At 38.3% G+C, this 21,432-nt stretch overlaps 1 protein-coding gene and 1 pseudogene across 2 annotated transcripts in view; both read left to right on the top strand.

Annotated features, from left to right (window-relative positions):
• Positions 1-20,857, top strand: part of TWSG1 (twisted gastrulation BMP signaling modulator 1) — a 73,744-nt gene extending 52,887 nt beyond the window's left edge. For both annotated transcript variants that reach the window (XM_047828719.1, XM_047828720.1), the window contains exons 4-5: positions 14,978-15,244; positions 17,818-20,857. In XM_047828719.1, the coding sequence (XP_047684675.1) occupies positions 14,978-15,244; positions 17,818-17,999 (449 nt within the window). In that variant the 3' untranslated portion in view covers positions 18,000-20,857. The remainder of the gene's footprint in view (positions 1-14,977; positions 15,245-17,817) is intronic.
• Positions 1,333-1,987, top strand: LOC125149603 (gametocyte-specific factor 1-like; annotated as a pseudogene).
• Positions 20,858-21,432: the final 575 nt, after the last annotated feature.

Below are 21,432 nucleotides of genomic sequence, written 5' to 3'. Positions count from 1 at the left end.
AGTGATGGAGACTTACGTCCTGCAGGTCTATGATCTCTATCAGTTAACCATTTGTTTTTTCCCTTTCCTGTGTTCTTGGGCAGCCAGGAGTCCCCAAGGAATATCACACATATCTCATCTAGGTGGGGGGGGGGGGGGGTGTGGGAGTGTCAGCTTGCCTTTTGTTCCCTCATCACTGAGAGAGAAAGAGAGAGAACATGAGCAGGGGAGGGGCAGAGAGAGAGAATCCCAAGCAGGCTCCACACTGTCAGCGCAGAGCCCAGCACGTGGTTCGATCTCACCAACAATGAGATTGTGATCTGAGTCCAAATCAAGAGTCAGACGCTTAACCAACTGAGCCCCCCAGGCGCCCCTAAAAAGACGTCTTAAAAGGGTATCCTGCTCCAGTACAATGAGCACACTTTGCACTCAGATTTTGGTTTCTAATATCATTCTCCAATAAGAGAATAGGGAGCCAGACTCCTTGGAGAAACAGCTGGTTCTAACACTGAGGCAGGAAATAAAGAAGATAAGCCTGGAACATACTATAGTGCCAAAAGATAAGGAAGTGCTAAAAAAAAAAAAAAATACCCATATTGATTGATGTGTGAGTGTCCTGGTGGCTAAAAATAAGCAACAAAATAAAGTAATACTGGATCATAACTAACAGTATAAAATAAGTATTCATGAGTCTATACTGATATAAATATTTGATTAAATAAGTTAATTAGTGGAAGAGAAGAGACAGATCTCCAAGGCAGAATTCAAAATAACTATGTAGACGGTCTGCCCTCAAGAAGCCGGAGCAGAACTGCACCCTGCGTAGGTTTGGGCTGCTCATAGTCACTTCCCTCTAAATGGTGTGGGGGCAGGGTGGGGGAGAGTAACTTTGCAGTGGAGAAATCTTACCCTATTTCAGCCAGGTGGTCAAGGTCAGCATCAGAAGCCATAAATCTTGTTGGTAGTGTGTAGCTTTGATTTAATTTGACGAAAATAGCACTTTACCTCTGTAGCCTTCCTCCCAATAGCCCATAGCCTGACTCTTATTGTGAGAAGAACGTTAGACAAATTCTAAAGGTGGGGTGTTCTACAAAATACCTGCCTAGTACTACTCAAAACTGTCAAAGTCATTAAAAACTAGTAAAATTGAGAAACTACCACAGCCAAGAGGAGCCTAAAGAGACATAATGGCTAAACACAGTGTGACATCCTAAAAGGGATCTTGGAACAGGAAAAGGATATTAGGTAAATACTATAGAAATCTGAAAAAAGTATGGACTTTATTTAATAATAATGTATCTATATTGGTTCATTAATTTTAACAAAAGTACCATACTATATACGATGCTAATAATAGGGGAAACTAAGTGTAGGGTTATTAGTTATACTCTGTACTGTCTTTTCAATTTTTCCATAAAACTGTTGTAAAAAAGTCTTAAGAGAAAGCGACTGTGGGAAGAGTATGTCTCAACCAGCACTTGGATTCAGCTGCTTCATTTCCAACATGGAAGAAACTTACATCAATTCCCTGGACCCTGAGAAGCTATTATAATTCCCCTATGATAAAAACCACCAGATCAGGGCCTACAGGTTTCCTTATCATCTTACCAAGTGCAGAAATAATCATCCTGATGTCGCAAACAAATTGGCTACTTGTCCCTTCAATGCTCGCCACCGGTTCCTCGGGCCAAAATCAGCCACTATATCTCAAGCTGTGACGATAAAAGTTGTATTGAGCAGGATGTTGTCAACCAAACCAGGAACCTTGGACAAGAGACTCTGGCCGAGAGCACCTGGCAGTGCCCCTCCTTGCGATGAAGACTGGGATAAAGATCTGTGGGAACAGACCAGCACCCCATTTGTCTGGGGCACAGCCAACTACTGTGGCAGCAACAGCCCTGCAAGCAACATAGTTATGGAACATAAGAGTAACCTGGCTTCAGGCATGTGTATTCCCAAGTCTCTGCTGTATGTTCTGCCATGGAAAAACAATGGAAATGAACAGTAACTGAGTATCTATTTCATCAAATGCCAGACCCTAGAATACTCTTGCTTCTTCCTGCTACCAATGGGCTCTTCATTTTTTTCCCTCCTAATCTAATTATGGAAAGATAAACTGTGACTTTCAAACTGACAAGTACCTTTTTCTTTTTTCCTCCCTGCTTTGACTTTCATTCATTTGATGCAGGAAAGAACCCTGAAACTCAGAAGAACTATTTCAAATAAAGCATCAACATAGATTTTTTAAAAAAGTCTTAAAAAATAGGTTACGGAGGAAAATAGCATGGACAATATGATCTTATGTAAATTTTATTCATGCATCTAATTCTCAAAATAAAGAGACTTTATTCATGTCAACATAAAGAAACCTTAGGATTTTTGTTGGACATACACTGAATTTACAGATACATTTTTGGAGTGTTGATATAGCTTTTTTTTAAAGTTTATTTATTTATTTTGAGAGAGAGAGAATGTGCATGCAGGAGAGGGGCAGACAGAGAGGGAGAGAGAGAATTCCAAGTAGGCTCCACACTGTCAGTGCAGAGCCCGATGCGGGGCTCAATCCCATGAACCGTGAGATCATGACCTGAGCCAAAATCAAGAGTTGGATGCTTAACCGACCGAGCCACCCAGATGCCCCAGAGTGTTAATATAGTTTTAATGTTGAACCTTCCTACCCATAAGAATGGTATTGCTTTCTACTTAATATCTTTCTGTCTTTAATGTCTTTCAATAAAGATTTATTGTTAAAACAAAAAAAAAATTAAGTTTAAATGTTTATCAGTGAGTTAAACAAACGACAGTAGTTTTGTTGATATTGTAAAATTTGGAGAGATCAGATGAGATTCTGCTGTTGAATGAATTAATTATAGTTAATTAGTGCATCTTCAGTTCAAGATGTCTTGATTCTTAGACCATGCATTCCATATATACTGTATGACTCCCTAAAGAGTTTTGTCTAGTGGAACACTTCTTAATTCTTTTTTAAAAAGTCAGTGTTGGGGCGCCTGGGTGGCGCAGTCGGTTAAGCATCCGACTTCAGCCAGGTCACGATCTCGCTGTCTGGGAGTTCGAGCCCCGCGTCAGGCTCTGGGCTGATGGCTCAGAGCCTGGAGCCTGTTTCCGATTCTGTGTCTCCCTCTCTCTCTGCCCCTCCCCCGTTCATGCTCTGTCTCTCTCTGTCCCAAAAATAAATAAAAACGTTGAAAAAAAAAATTTAAAAAAAAAAAAAAAAAGTCAGTGTAGCAGTGTCCAAATTGGATTACTAGTCAGTCAAGGAATACTTTCTAAAAAACTACTAGCTAATGCTTATATAACATCTGTATATGTCAAGTACTTTCCATATATTAATTTGGTCCTTACAACAAACCTAAGGAGTATGAGAATGTTATTATCCTTCATCTGTTTGACAGATGTTTCCTTGAGGAAACATCTGAGAGTTTAAATGACCTCCCTAAGGTTAGACAACTAGTCTGAAAGAAAGCTGGGACTCAAGCCTGGCTTTCAAGTCCGTGCTCTGTGACCTGTTCTGCTGTACTACTTTTTGTATGTTACACATTATATGTTACTCGGCTTCTTGTGAAGATGAAGGCAAAGCTGGTGTCCTTCTAAAATCGTATAACACAGTAGCTTTCATTTGTAGCCATTATAACTATCACTTTTAAGCTAGTATATGATGTTGGACTTAATAGTTATTTACAACTATTAATTTTTGATGATCTCTGTAGATAATTGGGCTTGGGCACAAAGCTGCATTCTGTGAACTCCAAATTTTCTCTTGGATTTAGCCAGACCATCTGAGAACTGCATACTTAGACTACATTGTTATGGCCCTTCCTAATGTTGTCTCTGCCCTACTAGGCAATATGTGTTGAGTCTGCATTGAAAGGCATCGTATCGCTATGACAACTCGTGAGAGGACAGATGGTGGTGGGATTTTTATGTTTATGAAAACAGGGCATGAGTTCTAAAAGATTAAGGAAAGCTGCTCTAGACAACGCATGTCCCTGTTTCTCAGTTTCAGTTACTATTTGTCTCACCAGTGGCCTTTTTGGCCTCTGTGCTGACAGCTCAGAGCCTGGAGACTGTTTTGGATTCTGTGTCTCCCCCTCTCTCTCTGCCCCTTCCCCACTCGCGCTCTCTGTCTCTCAAAAATAAATAAAAGTTAAAAAAAATCGGGGTGCCTGGGTGGCTCAATCGGTTGAGCGTCCGACTTCGGCTCGGGTCATGATCTCACAGCTCGTGAGTTCGAGCCCCGCGTCAGGCTCTGTGCTGACGGCTCGGAGCCTGGAGCCTGCTTTGGATTCTGTGTCTCCCTCTCTCTCTCTGCCCCTTCCCTGCTCATGCTCTGTCTCTCTCTGTCAAAAATAAATAAACATTTTTTAAAATTTTTTTTAAAATTTTAAAAATAAGCTATTTCCTCAAGACGGGCATTGCACTTAAGTATGCAGCAAGTATTTTTTGCATGTTTCCCAGTTCATCACACAGAATATTAAAAAGTCATATATTCAAGGATCTCTACTTAATGAAACTAATAATTTTTATTTGCTCCACTAAGCATTGTCTTAAGTGAAATGAGCCTTTAAAAACAAACTAAAACTGTATTTGGTGGTGAAGAACACAATGACTGCTGATAACAGTTTGGTACCACTGCCTTGATTCAAGCTAGGTTGCCAAATGTTCTGCTCATCATTACTTTTGTGTCATCAGTGCCGACGTCAGACCTGTGAAACGAACGAAGTCTTGTGAAAATTACTTTGACTGTATGATTCCTCTGAAAGGATCCTGGAGACTCCACAAAGTTCTTAGACTATTCTTTGGAAACTGCTATTCAAATCTATCCTTTTTTTAAAATCTGAAATATATTCAGTTTTTTAAAGAAAACTCCTAAGGAAGCAACAATTTTGCACATCTAAGTACGTCATTTAAGGTGAAAGTACCGTGTTGAATTTTAGGAAAATATAGAAAAGAAGGACCTTTGATATCAACTACTATTAACACATATGTATTTTCCTCTAAAATATAATTTAAAAACTAAAGTTACTATTTACATACAGTAAATTCAAACAATACAAGAAAGTATATATATGAAATGTCTCCCTTCTTTATACCACCCATACCTCTCTCTAAAGTTGAATATTCCTCATACATACTTCCAATAAAGACATTTTATTTTATAAAAGTATAATAAACAGAATCCAAGATACCTTTAATTTTTTTAATGTTTATTTGTTTACTTTTGAGAGAGAGCACAAGCAGGGGAGAGGGAGGGAGGGAGGGAGAGAGAGAGAGAGAGAGAGAGGGAGAGGGAGAGAGAGAGAGAGAGAGAGAGAGAGAGAGAATCCGAAGCAGGCTCCAGGCTCTGAGCTGTCAGCACAGAGCCCAATGTGGGGCTCAAACCCACAAACTGTGAAATCATGACCTGAGCCAAGGTCAGACACTTAACCAACTAACTGTGCCACCCAAGTACTCCTGAATCCAAGATACCTTTAGAATAATTTTACTTTTACTTAGAGTAGAAGGCATCTTTTAATAATTTTTTTTTTCATTTAGGGAAAACAGGTGAATGATAAGTCTCAAAGAGCTTTTTTTCCTCCTTTTGTCAGTACTGGAAAGTTCTAATTTTTTAGAGTTAAAAAGAGTCTGTCTCCAACAAGCTTTAGAAATCAGTAACTTTAGTTAACCATCATTAACAAAAGATTGATGTGTACCACTTAATATATCAAAATATGTTTTAAGTGCAGTGGCTAAAGATCCAAGTTTGAAAACAGATCAGTATGGCCCAATGTTAGTGATGAAGAGGAAGGGTGGAGGGAGATGAATGGGAGAGGTGGGTAAGAACTAGGTCTTGGAGGCCAGGAAGGGAATTTGGATTGTACCCTAAGTATAATGGAAACCAACTGGAGAGGATGCATTGGCGATATCCGAATTACATTTTTTAAATGACCATTCTGGACACCTCTGCACAAAAGACAGACTTTAGGGTGTGAAGAGAGGAGATGGGGGATCAGTTAGAAGGTGGTTGTGGTAGTTGAAGTAACAGATGATAGTAGAGTAGACTAGGATTATTGACATTAGTGGAGATGGTGAGGCTCAGATTCAGAAAATATTTTGCATGTAAGTTGTCAGAGTGTGGTTTGAACTGGATGTAAGATATAAGGAAAGAAGGGAATTAATGCTAGACCTATGAGTTGTATGACTGAGGTGGGGTGGATTTATAAACCCTATCACTAAGGGGGTCTAGCAACAAAAGACCAGGGTATTAAGGGGATCTTCAGTGTGAATATTGAAATTGTCAACAATGACAGTGGGTCTAGGGGTGGAAATGAAGTGGTGATCCAGGTATTGAAGTTATTGGTTAGTGAGGAAGAAGTATGCCTGAGTGTTCAGAAGCTAATAGCCAAAAGGAGGGATAACAGATAGCAAAATTCAGTAACATGCGTTTTAAAGGTCTAGAGTTTCTGAGGGAGAATGGAAGATAGAGTTTAAAATCCATCAAAATACAGTGCTTCTAGGTCTAGTCAAAATTTGAAGGGGACTTGGTCTAGAGTGATAGCAGAAGAGATGAACAAATGTGGCCTAACTGGAACAACAATTAGATTAACTTGACCATACTTGGTGACACCTTGGGAGTGGGAGTTGAGAAATGAGAGCCAAAGTAGCCTCTGGGTTTCTGGCTTGTGTGACTGGATAAATTGTGACAGAGACCAAGGTAGAGAATGCCTATAATAATGCCCAGGTATGTTGGGGAAGATGACTGGGACAGTTGAGTTTGAGGAGCATATAAGGTTTTCAAGTGGAGATGCCTTATAGGAAGTTGGATACAAGAGATTCTGGGGAAAACGGGATGGAAGAGGGAATGGGGGAGAGGTCAAGAGCCAGAGTGCAAGAAAAAGCAAAAGAAAATATGATTCATCATATTTTCATACCCTTAAAGTGAATGTGACTTCTGGTTCAACACAGTGGTCTGTTTTCACACATGCTCTCCCTTGTACTTTTTTATTTTTTAATTTTTTTTTCAACGTTTTATTTATTTTGGGGACAGAGAGAGACAGAGCATGAATGGGGGAGGGGCAGAGAGAGAGGGAGACACAGAATCGGAAACAGGCTCCAGGCTCTGAGCCATCAGCCCAGAGCCCGACGCGGGGCTCGAACTCACGGACCGCGAGATCGTGACCTGGCTGAAGTCGGACGCTTAACCGACTGCGCCACCCAGGCGCCCTCTCCCTTGTACTTTTTAAACTCCAGTAAAATGAAATAAAAGAATACAACTGGAAATGAACTTTAACAACAAAGAGAAAGAGAAATTGGAGAAATACCTAAAAGGAAGATGGAGAATCTTGCTGTTTAGTAAACAGATTGGAAGCAACACCAAAACAATTTGCAGAAAAGGGGGTTATGGCAGGGTGAGGAGTGACTTTCCTAACTAAACCCCCCAGTGAATCTTCAGGCTCAGCTTTGACTTTTGTGGCGTGTAAGAATGAGAAATAGACGTGAAAATAGAAAGGTTATTTAAAGATGTGTCTAAAGAACAGCTGTATGATTTGATACCCTACCCCCTCTCTCATTCTTCATATAAAACATTCAAAATAACCCAGGTTAAAAAAAAATGGAGAGATTCTCTCTAGAGAAAATGAAGGAATTAAGTTGAAAGGACTATAAGCACTGGTGTGTGGTTGGCACACCAGAGTCAAGATCCCCTCATTCAGGCATTGCAGGAGAGGAAATGTCTCCAGCCTAATAACCAGACCTGTGAACAAAGTAGAGCAAGTACCTTGAAGGAAAGAACACAGTACAGCAGCAGACCAGCTGACCATGGAGGAAATCTTTAGGAAATAAATCTTTAAGAAAACTGATGGCTATATTTTGGAGGAATTTGAGAAAACATATATTTTATTATTATATTATAAAAAACAGAACAAGAAAGCATCTGCAAATTTAAAATTTGATTAGAAAAATTGTAAATTAAGAGGGGTTGGAAGGGGCGCCTGGGTGGCTCAGTCGGTTAAGCGTCTGACTTCAGCTCGGGTCCGTGAGTTCGAGCCCCGCGTCGGGCTCTGGGCTGATGGCTCAGAGCCTGGAGCCTGCTTCAGATTCTGTGTCTCCCTCTCTCTCTGCCCCTCCCCCATTCATGCTCTGTCTCTCTCTGTCTCAAAAATAATAAAATAAAATTAATTAATTAATTAAAAAGGGTGGAAATAACATTGGAATGTCAGAGAAATATAGAGCAAACACACAGATGGAAAATATGACAGGGAAAAATAGATACTCCAGAAAAGAATCAAAAATAGGAGGAAAGAAGCTGTCAAAGAAATAATAGAAGAAAACTTCCCAAGGCTGAGAAAAAAACCTGCATCGTTAGACTGAAAGATTCTACAGAATGCAGAACAAGATGAATGAGAAAACACCTACATCTAAACACAGCCTCCTATAAGTCTTCCAATTGCCAAGTTAAATAATATTCTGAAAGATCTCAGAAATAACAATAGAGTGTATATACAAGGAATAAGAATTACACTGCAAGGGCGCCTGGCTGGCTCAGTTGGTAAAGCATGCGACTCTTGATCTCAAGGTTGTGAGTTCAAGCCCCACTTTGGGCATGGAGCCTACTTAAAACAAAATAAATCACGTGAGTAGAAAACCAGAGTCAAGAAAAGAAGAATCACACTGCCATCAGACTTCTCATTACTGTCACTGGACCAGTGTCTTAAATACACAGTAGGAAAATTATTTTGAACTGACAAATTATTGATCAAGAATGTGAATGTAAAATTAAAAACATTTTTGGGGCGCCTGGGTGGCGCAGTCAGTTAAGCGTCCGACTTCAGCCAGGTCATGATCTCACAGTCCGTGAGTTCGAGCCCCGCGTCGGGCTCTGGGCTGATGGCTCAGAGCCTGGAGCCTGTTTCCGATTCTGTGTCTCCCTCTCTCTCTGCCCCTCCCCTGTTCATGCTCTGTCTCTCTCTGTCCCAAAAATAAATAAAAAACGTTGAAAAAAAATTTAAAAAAAAAAAATTAAAAACATTTTTGGACAGCAAGAACTCTTAAGTGTACTTTGCACACACCACATTTGGTGTGGTATCAGAGAAAATAAGGCAAAAGACCAAGAAAGAGAAAAACATGGGTTGAAGGAAATACTGGCTTTAACCAGGAGGTGATTTAAGGACAGTTATAAGATGAAAGCTACACAGGAGGCTGTTCTGTGGTCAGTCAGGAAAGGCTCAGTGAGGAACAAAGTTCATTATAAATCACAGGTCTCAGAGAGGGGGTCACTGCATGCCACCCAGGGTCATAGGGGAAGCACCAGCTTTTTATCAAGTGGCAAAAGACAGGAACAGGAGGAAAATCTGGGCCAGAATCTTCAGTGGGGTTTCCACTGGAAAGTAAAGGCAAGGCCGAGTGAACAGTTTAGAACTGGCCAGTTTGAATAATTCCCATGGGCTCTAGGCCCTAGAGACACTGGCTAGTTGCTTGGCACCAGGTCTGGCTTCATTAAGCGCGTGCCTCCTGGGGTGCTTGGGTGATAGAGGAGGTGTGGCTCAGGATTTGGTCAATTTGCATATCAAAAGCCTCCTTCTGGCTGAGTCCACTGCTGGCTTTAAGAATTGACTAGCCCAGGAAGGAGCAGTCTCTCCCCAGCCAGAAAGATGTTGAAACATCATAACACACAGAAAATTAAAACCATAAATAATACAGACGCTTAAGAGACAACTAGGCTGCCCGAAGCAATAAGTGAGGACCCTGAGAAGCCTATCTCTGAGAAGAAAATGTGTTCCATAGGATATCTAGCATACACTTGAGAAGCAGAATAATTCTTCAAGATTTGTTATAAGCTTGTTATCTGTGGTACAAACACACACACACACACACACACACACACACACACACACACATTCCAAGAAAATTCCTAGAAAGTTCAATACGAAAATATTAGTCCTAGGAATTAAATATAGCAGTTGATTTGCCATTATGAAAATTTTCACATCCAGAGAAGTAGAGAGAGTTGCATGATGAATTCCTATATACCCATCACTGGATTCAACAATTATCAAAAATAAGCTACATTCGTTTCATCTATCCTTTCCTCCCTTTTTTTTTCTACTTGGCACAGAATATTTAAAAGCAAACTACAGACAGTAAATAATTTTTACCCCTACATTCTTCAGTTTCAATCCCTAAAAGAAAATACATTTACTTTTTAAATCATAATGCCATTAAACCTACAAACCTACAAAATTAACAATAATTTCTTGGTATAACCTAACATTCCAGTTCATAATCAAGTTTCTCCATTTGTCTCAAAAGCATGTTTGTATAGTTGATATGTTCAAATTGATCCAAACAAGATGCTTATATGGTATCTGGTGTGTTGTTTTTTTTCTCATGCCACTTGACATATTGAAGAAACAGTATCAGTTTGCCTGTAGAATATCCCACATTAAGGGTCTAACTTTATTTCCTTGAGGTTGTCATTTAGCTTGTTCCTCTATCCCTCTGTATTTCCAGTAATTTGAAGCTAGTTGTTAAAAGTTTGGTTGGATTCAGGTTAAAATTTTTGGCAAGAAGACCTGATAGGTAATGCTGTGTGAAATGTAGCTGTTTTTCAGTATTGTATGGAGTTCATGGAAAAAATTTCATTTTATCTTAAAATTAGAAATATTTTCTTCTGATAATACGGCATTGGACAAGGAAATCCTATCATACTGTGTGCTTTTCAATGAACAATGTTCATGGGGTCATGTTAAGGTAAACTGCTGTTTGCTGGTTTTCAACTTTCAAAATCAAGTATACTAAGACAAGAAGATTTCATTGTATTTAGGCAACAGAAGGTTTTTATTAAGTTTGTCAACGTAAGTTAGGAGGAGTTGGGTGGGGAAAGTGGGAAGACACTGGCATCCTTATCTGCAAATGAGGGAATTAAGAGATGTGGAATAAGAATCAGAAGTTTAAGTATATTTAAGACTGCAAAGGAGTATTCTATAGTGTTAGAATAATATAATTATTAGAAACACAAGAAAGAGTCTAGTGTAAATGAACATAATCTTCATCTCTCATATAAGAGGATTAATAGAGAAGGTCTAAGATGTTTTTTACTGCTTCTGGTAAATTAACCATTTTTATTTAAATTCTCGTAGAGGTAACTACCAGAGAAACTTAAGAACAGACTTTTTTCTTTTTCTTTTTTCTTTTTGAGAGACAGAGAGAGAGAGAGGAGAGAGAGAGAGAGAGAGACAGAGATAGATAGAGAGAGAGAGAGGGAGAGGGGCAGAGAGACAGGGAGACAGAGGATCCAAAGCAGGTTCTGCACTGACAGCAGAAAGCCTGACATGTGGGGCTTGAACTCAGGAACCACCTGTGGGAAATCAGACACTCAACCTGAAACCAACTGAGCCACCCAGGTGTCCCAAGAACACTTGTAAAGTGGGTGTGTCTGGGGAGTGGAATTGGGGGTGGGAGGAGTGGAAAGCAATGTTGCATCTTTATTGTACATTTTTCTGGACTCCGTGGTTGCTATTTAACCATGCACATTAAGGAAAGTAATAACTTTTCCCCTTAGTCTTAATAACTACCCTAAAACGTGGTTTCATCAAGTAAGCTCTACTTTAATATAACCTTAGTTTTCAAATGTATGAAGACATAGGTCAGATACATAAAAGAATTAAGCATACATCAGAAAAAATCTTTGTACTTAGTAGTTGTAGATCTATACTACAATAGTAGTGAATTCTGGCTTGCTGGAACAAATTGTATCAAAGTTCTATGCACCTAAAGGATTTGAAATGCTTGCCTTTTCAATGGTTGCCATTTGTTTCCTGATTTGAAGCGTCTCCTGACTGCCTTGTGCAGAGCCCGTTTCTTTAAAATTTAAAAACTTCACTGTAGTGATAGAATGGCACAAAGTAACAAACTGCCTCAACACAATGATAGTGAAAATAACCTCTGTAGCCAACTAAAGAAAAGCTAACAATGATAAACTTCAGGAGGATGATAGATGCTTTCCAGAGAAGTTTTCCTAATTGTTTTAAGCTGTGAGTGGTTAGTAACTTTCTCCCCAGAAATTAATCCATTGTACATAATGAATATAGACAACTAAAGAATTTCCAGGGGTGCCTGGGTGGCTCAGTCATTTGAGTGTCTGACTTTTGATTTAGGCTCAGACTGTGATCTCACAGTTCGTGGGTTTGAGCCCCGTGTCGGGTTCTGTGCTGACAGTGCAGAGCCTGCCTTGGATTCTCTGTGTCCCTCTCTCTCTGCCCCTGGTCCCCTCACACCCCCTCTCTCTCTAAAATAAATTTGTAAAATATTAAAAAAAAAAAAACTTCCAGAAATTTTAAAAGGTTGCTTTTCCTGAGCAGGATAAATCGCACGTCATTGGAAGATCAGATTTCATAACTCCCCATGCTTGAAAGAATTCAGAATTTGAAGAGTGCTTCAGGCAAGAAATGGAGGGTCAAAATCTGCATTGCCTAAGAAGAGTTTCTAGTGATGATCTCTCTGAATGTAATCCTAGCTGTAAAAAGAGAAAGATATGTGAAAGCTTTAAAATCATACCATGGAAAAATATTATCTAGATAGCAAGCAATTACTTCATGCATACTGGTTTTAACACAGTGTATTCAGATTTAAACTACAGATGTTTTTGGCCTAAGTTTGTTAAATGCACAAATCTCTCCCCTCAAAACTTTTTTGAATGTAATGAAATCTCTGGAAATGAGCCCTGAAGTTTGTTTAAAGTCCCAGTAGATGTTGAGTTTAGCTCTTCCAACCGTTGAGCTCTGTTGTTTACCTTTTCATCTCAGATTACTAATTTTCATTCATTATAAAATCCGGCAGAAGAATAAATTATGTATATTTTATAATTCACATATTCTAAGTATTATTTGCTTTTCAGTGCCACTTAACGGTTATTTATAGAATGTGGTTATTGAAATCAGCAATGGATGTGAAATCAGACTGAATCATAATGTTGGCGTTAATCCTAGATTATATAACAGTGGACGAATGATTTAATTTATCTGGGCCCATTTCCTCTTTTATGAATAAAGGAGTCAGATTGACCCTTTAATCCATCATTCTGTGTCATCATCTAAATCATTAAGGGTTCCTGTGTATTAAAAGATTTTATGAAGAGTATAAACAACCTCGTTATCCTCAGTTCTTGCCATGTCCCTTAAACGAGTAACGTGTGGAAAACACGAGATGATTTTCCCTTCCGCCTAAATTTATAAAATCTAGGAATTTATAAATTTGGTTTAACAGTTCAAAATTTTAGTCTGAGGAAAAAGAAAAACTCCATATTAGACCTAATAGATACTAAACCAAAGTGAAATATAATTTAGTTTTTAAAGTACAGTATTCATGAAAGAAAATCCGGAGGGCTCTGTTCCAGTTATTAGTACTGCTAAACAACCTACCCCCAAATGTAGTGGCTTAAGACAATAATAATCATTTAATTAGCTCAGAACTTGCATTCTGGGTAGCTCCCTTCTGCTCCACAATATCAGCTGGATGTTGGGCTATTATTGCCCAAAGACTGGGGCTGATTAAGCATTTTCTCAGCTCTTCCCTTTATAACAAAACACCTTGGAAACATTTTCTATAGTCACTATCGCTAATTCCCCTCTACCGGTTTTCCTTTTTAAGTTTTTTTTTAAAAAATGATTCTTTTTTTTGTTGTTGTTAAAATGTTTATTATTTTTGAGAAAGAGAGAGAAAATCAGCAGGGGAGGGGCAGAGAGAAAGGGAGCCAGAATCCCAAGCAGGCTCCACGCCATCAGCACAGAGCCTGACGTGGGGCTCAAACTCATGAACTGGGAGATCATGACCTGAGCCACCCAGGTGCCCCCAAAATAATTCATTTTGAAATAATTTCAAATATAGAGAAAATCTGCCAGAAGGGTGAAGATTCCTGTATCCCTCACCTAGATTCCCCAGTTACTAACATTTTATCGAATTTGCTCCATTGTTCAGTACTACTCCCTCTGTATATACGCATACCCAACACGCATGATCATTCATCCTTTTTTGAACCTTTAGAAAACAAGCTTTATACATGATATCCCATCACTACTAAATATTCTAGTCTGTGTTTTCTAACTAGAACATTCTCGTATATAACATTGTTACAACATTGCCATCCAGTCCACAAACTTCATTCATATTTTGCCAAATGTCTCAGCAATATCCCTTGTGATACCTCTTCTGATCCAGGCTGCTATCCAGAATATGTGATGCATTTAGTTGTCATGTCTGTTCAGACTCATTCAGTCTGAAACAGTACTGTGGTCTTTCCCTTGAGAGTTTTATTGAGCAGAGACTTTATGTTATGTAGGATGATCCTGGAGTACTTTAATATGTTCCTCATCTGACCTCCACCCACAAGTTTTAGCATCCATTGATGACTCCCATCTGAATCAAACACCTCTATGATAATTGCCAAGTGGTGATTTTCTATTTCCTTCATTCCTTCTACATTTATCAGTTGGGGAGCTTTTCCTTCATTCATTTGTTGGTAATATAAGGACTCATTAATTCCTATTTTATTTGTCAGGTGGTAATCCATTACTATCATCATTTATTTTGACATTAAAATTGTCTATTTAGCCAGTAGGAACCCCTTCAAGTTACATCCTGTGTTTTGATATGTCCCATTATTCACTGAGCATTTCCTTACTTTTTGGGATAGAAGGTATCCCAGGGTCATTTTGTACTTTCCCTGACCTAGTTCTGGAATCAGTCTTTTCTCAGAATAGCTCTGGTCCCTCTTAGTGGAGGTTAGGTGTTTAGAAAACAACATCTGGGCACTTGATGTGCTCAATGCTACAGGGGTGTCATCACTTCTGGGCCCTCTCAGCCAAAAAGGCTAGGAAGATATCTACGTATATGTAGAAGCAGCCTAATTTTAATATGTTGGAGCTTTGATTGCAAGATAGTATTGCATGATATTCCAGTCAGGGAGAAAAATTAACTTTTATTTTCTTCGTCCCTTCTCCTCCAGGTATGTGTAATCCTAGAAACTATAGTGACACACCTCCAACCTCAAAGAGCACGGTGGAGGAGCTTCACGAGCCAATCCCTTCTCTCTTCCGGGCGCTCACAGAAGGAGACACTCAGTTGAACTGGAACATTGTTTCCTTCCCTGTTGCAGAGGAACTCTCGCATCATGAGAATCTGGTTTCCTTTTTAGAAACTGTGAACCAGCCACACCATCAAAATGTATCTGTTCCTAGCAATAATGTTCACGCACCTTACTCCAGTGACAAAGGTAACTGCCCACAGCTGACTTTCTGTCTTGCCCCCTCACTTTCTGGGTGGTCTGTGAAACCTACAGTATCTTTGAGTTTGTCTAATTTTAAGTAAATTCTGGAACTTTAATGACCCTAATCCCTAAGTAGATAAGGAGGCATGTCAGGCATATAGTCACCACTCCTTCATGGTCACAGTGATAGAGGTTGTGTTGGAAGATAGATAATCTGGTTCTAATTTTGATGTTTATTTGTGTTAGGCTTAAATTGTTCTTTCCATAGGATAGCAACAGTGCTGCTTACTTCATATAGCATTGCACACTGTCAGGTAATATTCAGAGTGTCCTAGGAAGTCACGTTTTTGTAATAGCATTGGTACCAAAAATGCTACTGAGGTCATCTGCCAAATTTCTTTATGAGCAAGTTGGTATTACAGACGTCTAATCTCCAGGTATAAACTGTCCCCAGTGCTGTTGGTCAGAAGGGGAACTAAATGAAAGAATGACTTGTATAACTTTGAAAACCATATTAAAGAACGCTTATTAGTGAGGATAGGTCATTCCTTAATGTAAAGGGCATGTAACTTTTATAAAATCTTTGATATTTTCAAGTAAAAGGCTCTGCACCATTTTACTGTGGAAGAATATGGCAATGATGAAGTTTTTATTTCTTAAAATAAGAAATGAATTATGCATAAATAGTATAATTTGTATTATTTCTTATTTGGCTTTTTGTTGTGCCCTCCCTTATAACCCTGCCTATCTGAAATAGTATGACCTTTGGATATCAGTAGTAAAAGCAAAACAGCATTTGTTAATGATACTCAGAGTAAGCATTCTTGTTGCTTTTTGGTTATACTACCTTAAGAGACAAATTGCAGATTTTGGAAAACATCAGAAATATATGGAATATGCCTTATTAAGGTATTTTGCTACCATTTTCTCCACTAAAATGTAATCAGTATAATAGGCATTCAATGATAATTCATAAATTTTGTTCAAATATCATTTAATTTAATAAAATAATTAGCAGGAAGCCAAGTTTCCTGGAAACACTAACTATCTTTCGAGACAAAGTTTCTCCTCTTTGACACCTTCTCTAGGTGCCCCTGCTCTTACCTCTAGAGCAAATTAGCTCTATTCCTTCTCCCCATATTTGTGTTTTGACTTGCCTGTTTTTAACTTATAGGTCTACCATTTTGTACTTAGTTCCTTGGATTCTCTCATTACTCTTTGAGTCCATAATGGCCATTCCATAGTAGGTGATCCATAAATACTTGTTCAATTAATAAATGAAAAAAAGTTACTAATCACCTGGAGATTCAAAGCTCCCCTGTCCTGCTCAGTCCCTAGTCTGCCTGGTCTCATGCTGTACTGGCCTTCGTATTTTCCGTCTTGACCTGATCTCATCTTCTATAGCCAGTGATGGTTCTGCTGTCTCCTGCTGCCAACCTTTCACTGCAGCGGGACTGGCCTCCACTCCGTTCCCCATGCGCACTGCACTGGTCTCCTTGTGACTTTCCTTATTCTGTTACCTGCTAACTTTGCATTTCACTCTTCTTCCTAATACAAGCCCGCTCTTTTCCATTAAACCTTTCCTTGCTATTCAGACGCCTGGTAATTTATCAGTTCTATAAATGGCTCTGTAAAATAACAGACTCTAATCATACACTCTCTATTAATATTTTTTATTGTCTTTATTTATTTCATGTACCCTATCCTCCTAGCTAGGTCATTATATGACATTAACCACCAGGAGAACTAAAAATTGAAACAATCAAAAATAGTTGTGTTGGAAAGCAAGACTAGAAATTGCTACTGATAATATGAGCGTTTTTAAATAGCTAATGCGGAATTGTGCCAAGTATTGCTAACCATTTTGCATCATTTGAATTAAGTTTGTTTTGGTTTTTTGTAAATTCTCAGTATAGCTTTAGAACAGTATTTTTCAAACTTCTTTTAGCCAGAGAATTCTCTCCTCTAAGGAAATCTTATCAGAAATGCCCAATTTGAGGTGCCTGTGGCTCAGTCAGTTAAGTGTCCAACTTTGGCTCAAGTCACAATCTCATGGTTCTTGAGTTCAAACCCCTCATCAGGCTCTCTGCTGTCAGTGCAGAGCCCATTTCAGATCCTCTGTCTTCCTCCCTCTCTGCCCCTCCTGCTCACACTCCCCCCACCTCTCTCTCAAATGTAAATGGAAGGAAGGAAGGAAGGAAGGGAGGGAGGGAGGAAGGGAGGGAGGGAGGAAGGAAGGAAGGAAGGAAGGAAGGAAGGAAGGAAGGAATGCCCAATTTAAAAGGCACAGCTCTGAAGCATAGCAAATGTTAAGCCTAGTAACCTTAACTTTGAGATCAAAGTCCAGAATCTGATAAAGTGACTAAGGAAGTCCTTTACCTTCTTCAACTGGAGTGGGAGACTCTGGCTTCTTTCTCAATATAATTAACAAATGTGATCTTTTTTCCTATACCTCATCCATTGTCCTGTGTAGACTAGCAGTAAGAGAACCAAGAATAACTATTAATATCAGACAGGTATTAAAGCATTTCCTGATTTTCCTCTTTCTTGCTCTGAGCTCTTAATTTTTTCTTTTTCAGAACACATGTGTACTGTGGTTTATTTTGATGACTGCATGTCCATACATCAGTGTAAAATATCCTGTGAATCCATGGGAGCGTCCAAATATCGCTGGTTCCATAACGCCTGCTGCGAGTGCATTGGTCCAGAATGCATCGACTATGGTAGTAAAACTGTCAAATGTATGAACTGCATGTTCTAAAGAAGGAGAAGAATGCAAACCAAAGCAATCTAGACAACAAGAAAGATATGAAAAACTATTCATTGAGCTCTACTGGTTGCACCGGCATGCTAGCTGGTTAAGAAGATAGAAAGAATTTGGACAGAGTTAAAGTATGACAAATCCAGTAATGTGTTAAATTATAATTATCACTGCTCTGGTTGATTTTATAGCCCACTGGCAATAAGCCCTTTCCTCTTAAATACATTTACAACTTTGATCATATGAGAAGCAAGTACACAGAGAATTTCTTGAAAAATCTGAGGTTTTTTGACAAAGCCTGATGTCATTTTTTTTCTAGCATTCCAAAGGCCTTTGGTTTTGAAAGTGTTAGAGCACATTAACATAAGTTATGACTTCTTCATATACTGCTCCTGGGACACTGAGTTCTTCCAGTCGTACACCAGTCTTCACTCACTGTACCTTGTCTCATTTATCTCTTCTATAAATAGGGTAGATAGTCCAATGAGAACTCACATAAATTTCACCATTAAAGGCTTAATTTCACACCTTGTAATGTTGGTTTTAGAAAGTAAATGCTTACTACATTTTACAGTTTAAAACTCTTACGTAGTAGAATCCATCCTGTAATACACATGCTGACAGAGCTTTGAGGAAAATTTCTCCTTCTCTTACTTGGCCCTGCCCAAAGTGCTGATGTACGTAGTGATGAAGAATTCTGACCAAGAATTGCAAGGCACACCTATGACATTGCATTAAATATTCTGCTAGGGTGTAAAGAATTAGGAAGATAAGCATTTCTCAGACTTAAGGTACCAGCTTACGGAACACTCAGGATGGGAAGTGCCTGCCAAATCAGACTCCACTTAGAGCACCGGGGAAACACTTCGTCCTGTTGTACAGACAGCGTGGGCAGAGCCTTGTTCCTAAGCTGAGTGACAGGAGGAGATAAAGAGGAAACTCACCGGTGTGAACAGGGAAGGTTGAAAAAGCTGGCGATTCTTATGGGAAGCAAACTTAAACTATTTTGTTATAGTGTAATCTTTCCTTTAGGTTTCCATCTGGATAGAATGTTCCCACTACAAAGTATAATCAGACAGTGGGAGGTGAAGGGTATGCAATGAAAAAGAAATCTGTTTAAGATGATGTTAACTCCAAATACACTACAGACTATTTTGTTTTATATATTTCGATAATGATAAGCTTAAATACTATGTGTCCTTCATCATAATAAAATCCCAGTCTTCAAGCATGAATCTAAGACATAAATATTTATATTACAGAGACTCTTGACTATACAAAATTATTAATTTTTCAGTACATTATGAGTTACAAGTAACTTGCAGGAATATCTTTTTTGTATGTCTAAATATTTTAGTACATAAAAATAGATAATGCTCTTAGACACTTTGTATTTGTATTCATTATATGAACAATAGTTAGTTACAAAATCATATGTAATATCATAATTAACTATCATAAAATCTAAAGCCTTAATACCTTTCTGTTCTTTCAGACTACTCTAATGAATACTAAAGGTACTTTAGCCTTTTCAAAAACGTTTGGCCTTTAAAAAAAAAAGTTAAAATTCAGCTCTTGCGTGTATTTTTTTTAATAGGAAAACATTGGGATATCCTTTTCTTACTTCCACCTAAAATGCCTCTGTTTAAAAGTGCCTTGAAAACATTTTGGCTTTCCTTCTTCATTAATGCCTACAAAGGTAACGGTTTTCTTAAAACCTTTTAAACTAAAAAAGAGAAAGTTTTAAAGGAATCTACATCCAGGTGCTTCATTTCCACTTTGGTATTCTTCAAAGTAATTTCATATCTATGAATATAGAAATCCTTCTGTGTTTATTGACAGTGCTCAATGTTGCCTTAACTATGACACTTTTTAACTGCATTTATCATCTTTATTAGGACTTCATTATTAAATTTTTAACTGTAATATCTCTTCTGCCCTTATCCTGGGAAGGTAATTTCTTGAACCATATTGTATTTGAACTGATTTTCCTTACATCTATTTCTCCTAGTAGAAATCATCCCTAAATGCAATGGTTAATTTCATATTCAATTTTGCTTTGTTTTTGTGGTTTATGAAGGGATTGAAAGACAGAGTTTACCTAAAAGATTCCATTACCAGTTTATAATGTATTTCAAGTTTTTAATAATAATGTTTTCCAAAATAAAAGTATAACATTTCAGAAGCCAGTAACCCCACTAAAATTTAGACCCTTTATTACTATTCTAGATATGATTTACTTCTAACTTGAAGCTCTGGTAAAAATTCTTTTTTTTTTTTAAATCAAAAATTAGGTTAACTATTTTATAACTAGATCAAAAAACCCCTAAATCAGTAGGTATTATAAAAGCCATATATAAAAGTTTCTTTCCTAGGGTAAGACATGCCCCTGCTAGTTAGTTTTCCTGTCTCTCTTTGTCCCCATAACATCTAATTATTGCAGAAATTGTACTCAAAATAGTGGCACCAAATCAAATGATAATTCAAATAAAGTAAGTCTTTGTTTACATAGAGTGCTATAAAAGAGAGGCTTTCATTTAGAAATAATATTTCTAAAGCTTCAGGAAACAAAATTGGTAAGCTTTTAGAATATTTGAACAATTACTTATAAAGCAGAGTAGCATCAACATAGAGAAAAGAAACTAAAACTTCTGAAAAATGAGGTAGATATGAATAAGCCACATATTTAAAGTTTATTTTTTGTGAAAGCTTCCTTGAAGATTTTTAAAATCTATCCTACATTCCCCAGAGTCTATGTTAATTGTATTTCACATGATCTACAACATGTAGAATTACGCATTTTTTTCTTTGGTTGTCCCTATAAGCAAAAGAGTATTTTAATAAAAAATTGAAATGACTGTGTCCTGCTTTTTGCTAACTTCAGTGTAGAACAAACACTAGAATAAATGTGACATTTCTGTCTAGTGAAGTTCTAGTTTGAGGGAAGCGTGTACCCTTCACTCTGGATGTCCCTACACATTGTGTTGAAACAAAGGCTCTTTAATAGTTTGCTCTCTGCTTTTTCATGCGCTTTGTTCCAATACGGGGGAAACTTTGAAATGAAATACTTAACATTCTCCTTGTTCTACAAGGCTCAGGAGATCTATCTGATGGTTGGAGAGTCACAGGAAGGTCAAGGTAGGAAAATCACTCCCCGCTCTCCCACAGTGACCCTCATGGGATGACGTTATTAGAATGGAGAGCCATAAATGGTACCTTTATGATAGATTCAGTGTTGTTTCCCAGAATCTACGTTCTGACAGCTTGGTGGACAGGGCTTCTAGAGAGGGGAACATTCTAGAGGACAGGTTGCCAGCCGAGTGATTTAACGGAATGAGAAATCTAAGGAGTTCGGGGTAGAATTCATTTCAAGTAGGACCATACGTTCGATGAGGAAAGTTGTTCTTTTGCTGAAGCTGTCCAGTGGCGGTGA

Source organism: Prionailurus viverrinus, chromosome D3 (genome assembly GCF_022837055.1).
Source record: "Prionailurus viverrinus isolate Anna chromosome D3, UM_Priviv_1.0, whole genome shotgun sequence".
Classification (NCBI taxonomy): domain Eukaryota; kingdom Metazoa; phylum Chordata; class Mammalia; order Carnivora; family Felidae; genus Prionailurus; species Prionailurus viverrinus.
Note: the sequence above shows the minus strand (reverse complement) of the source record. Positions and strands in the feature narration are given on the sequence as shown.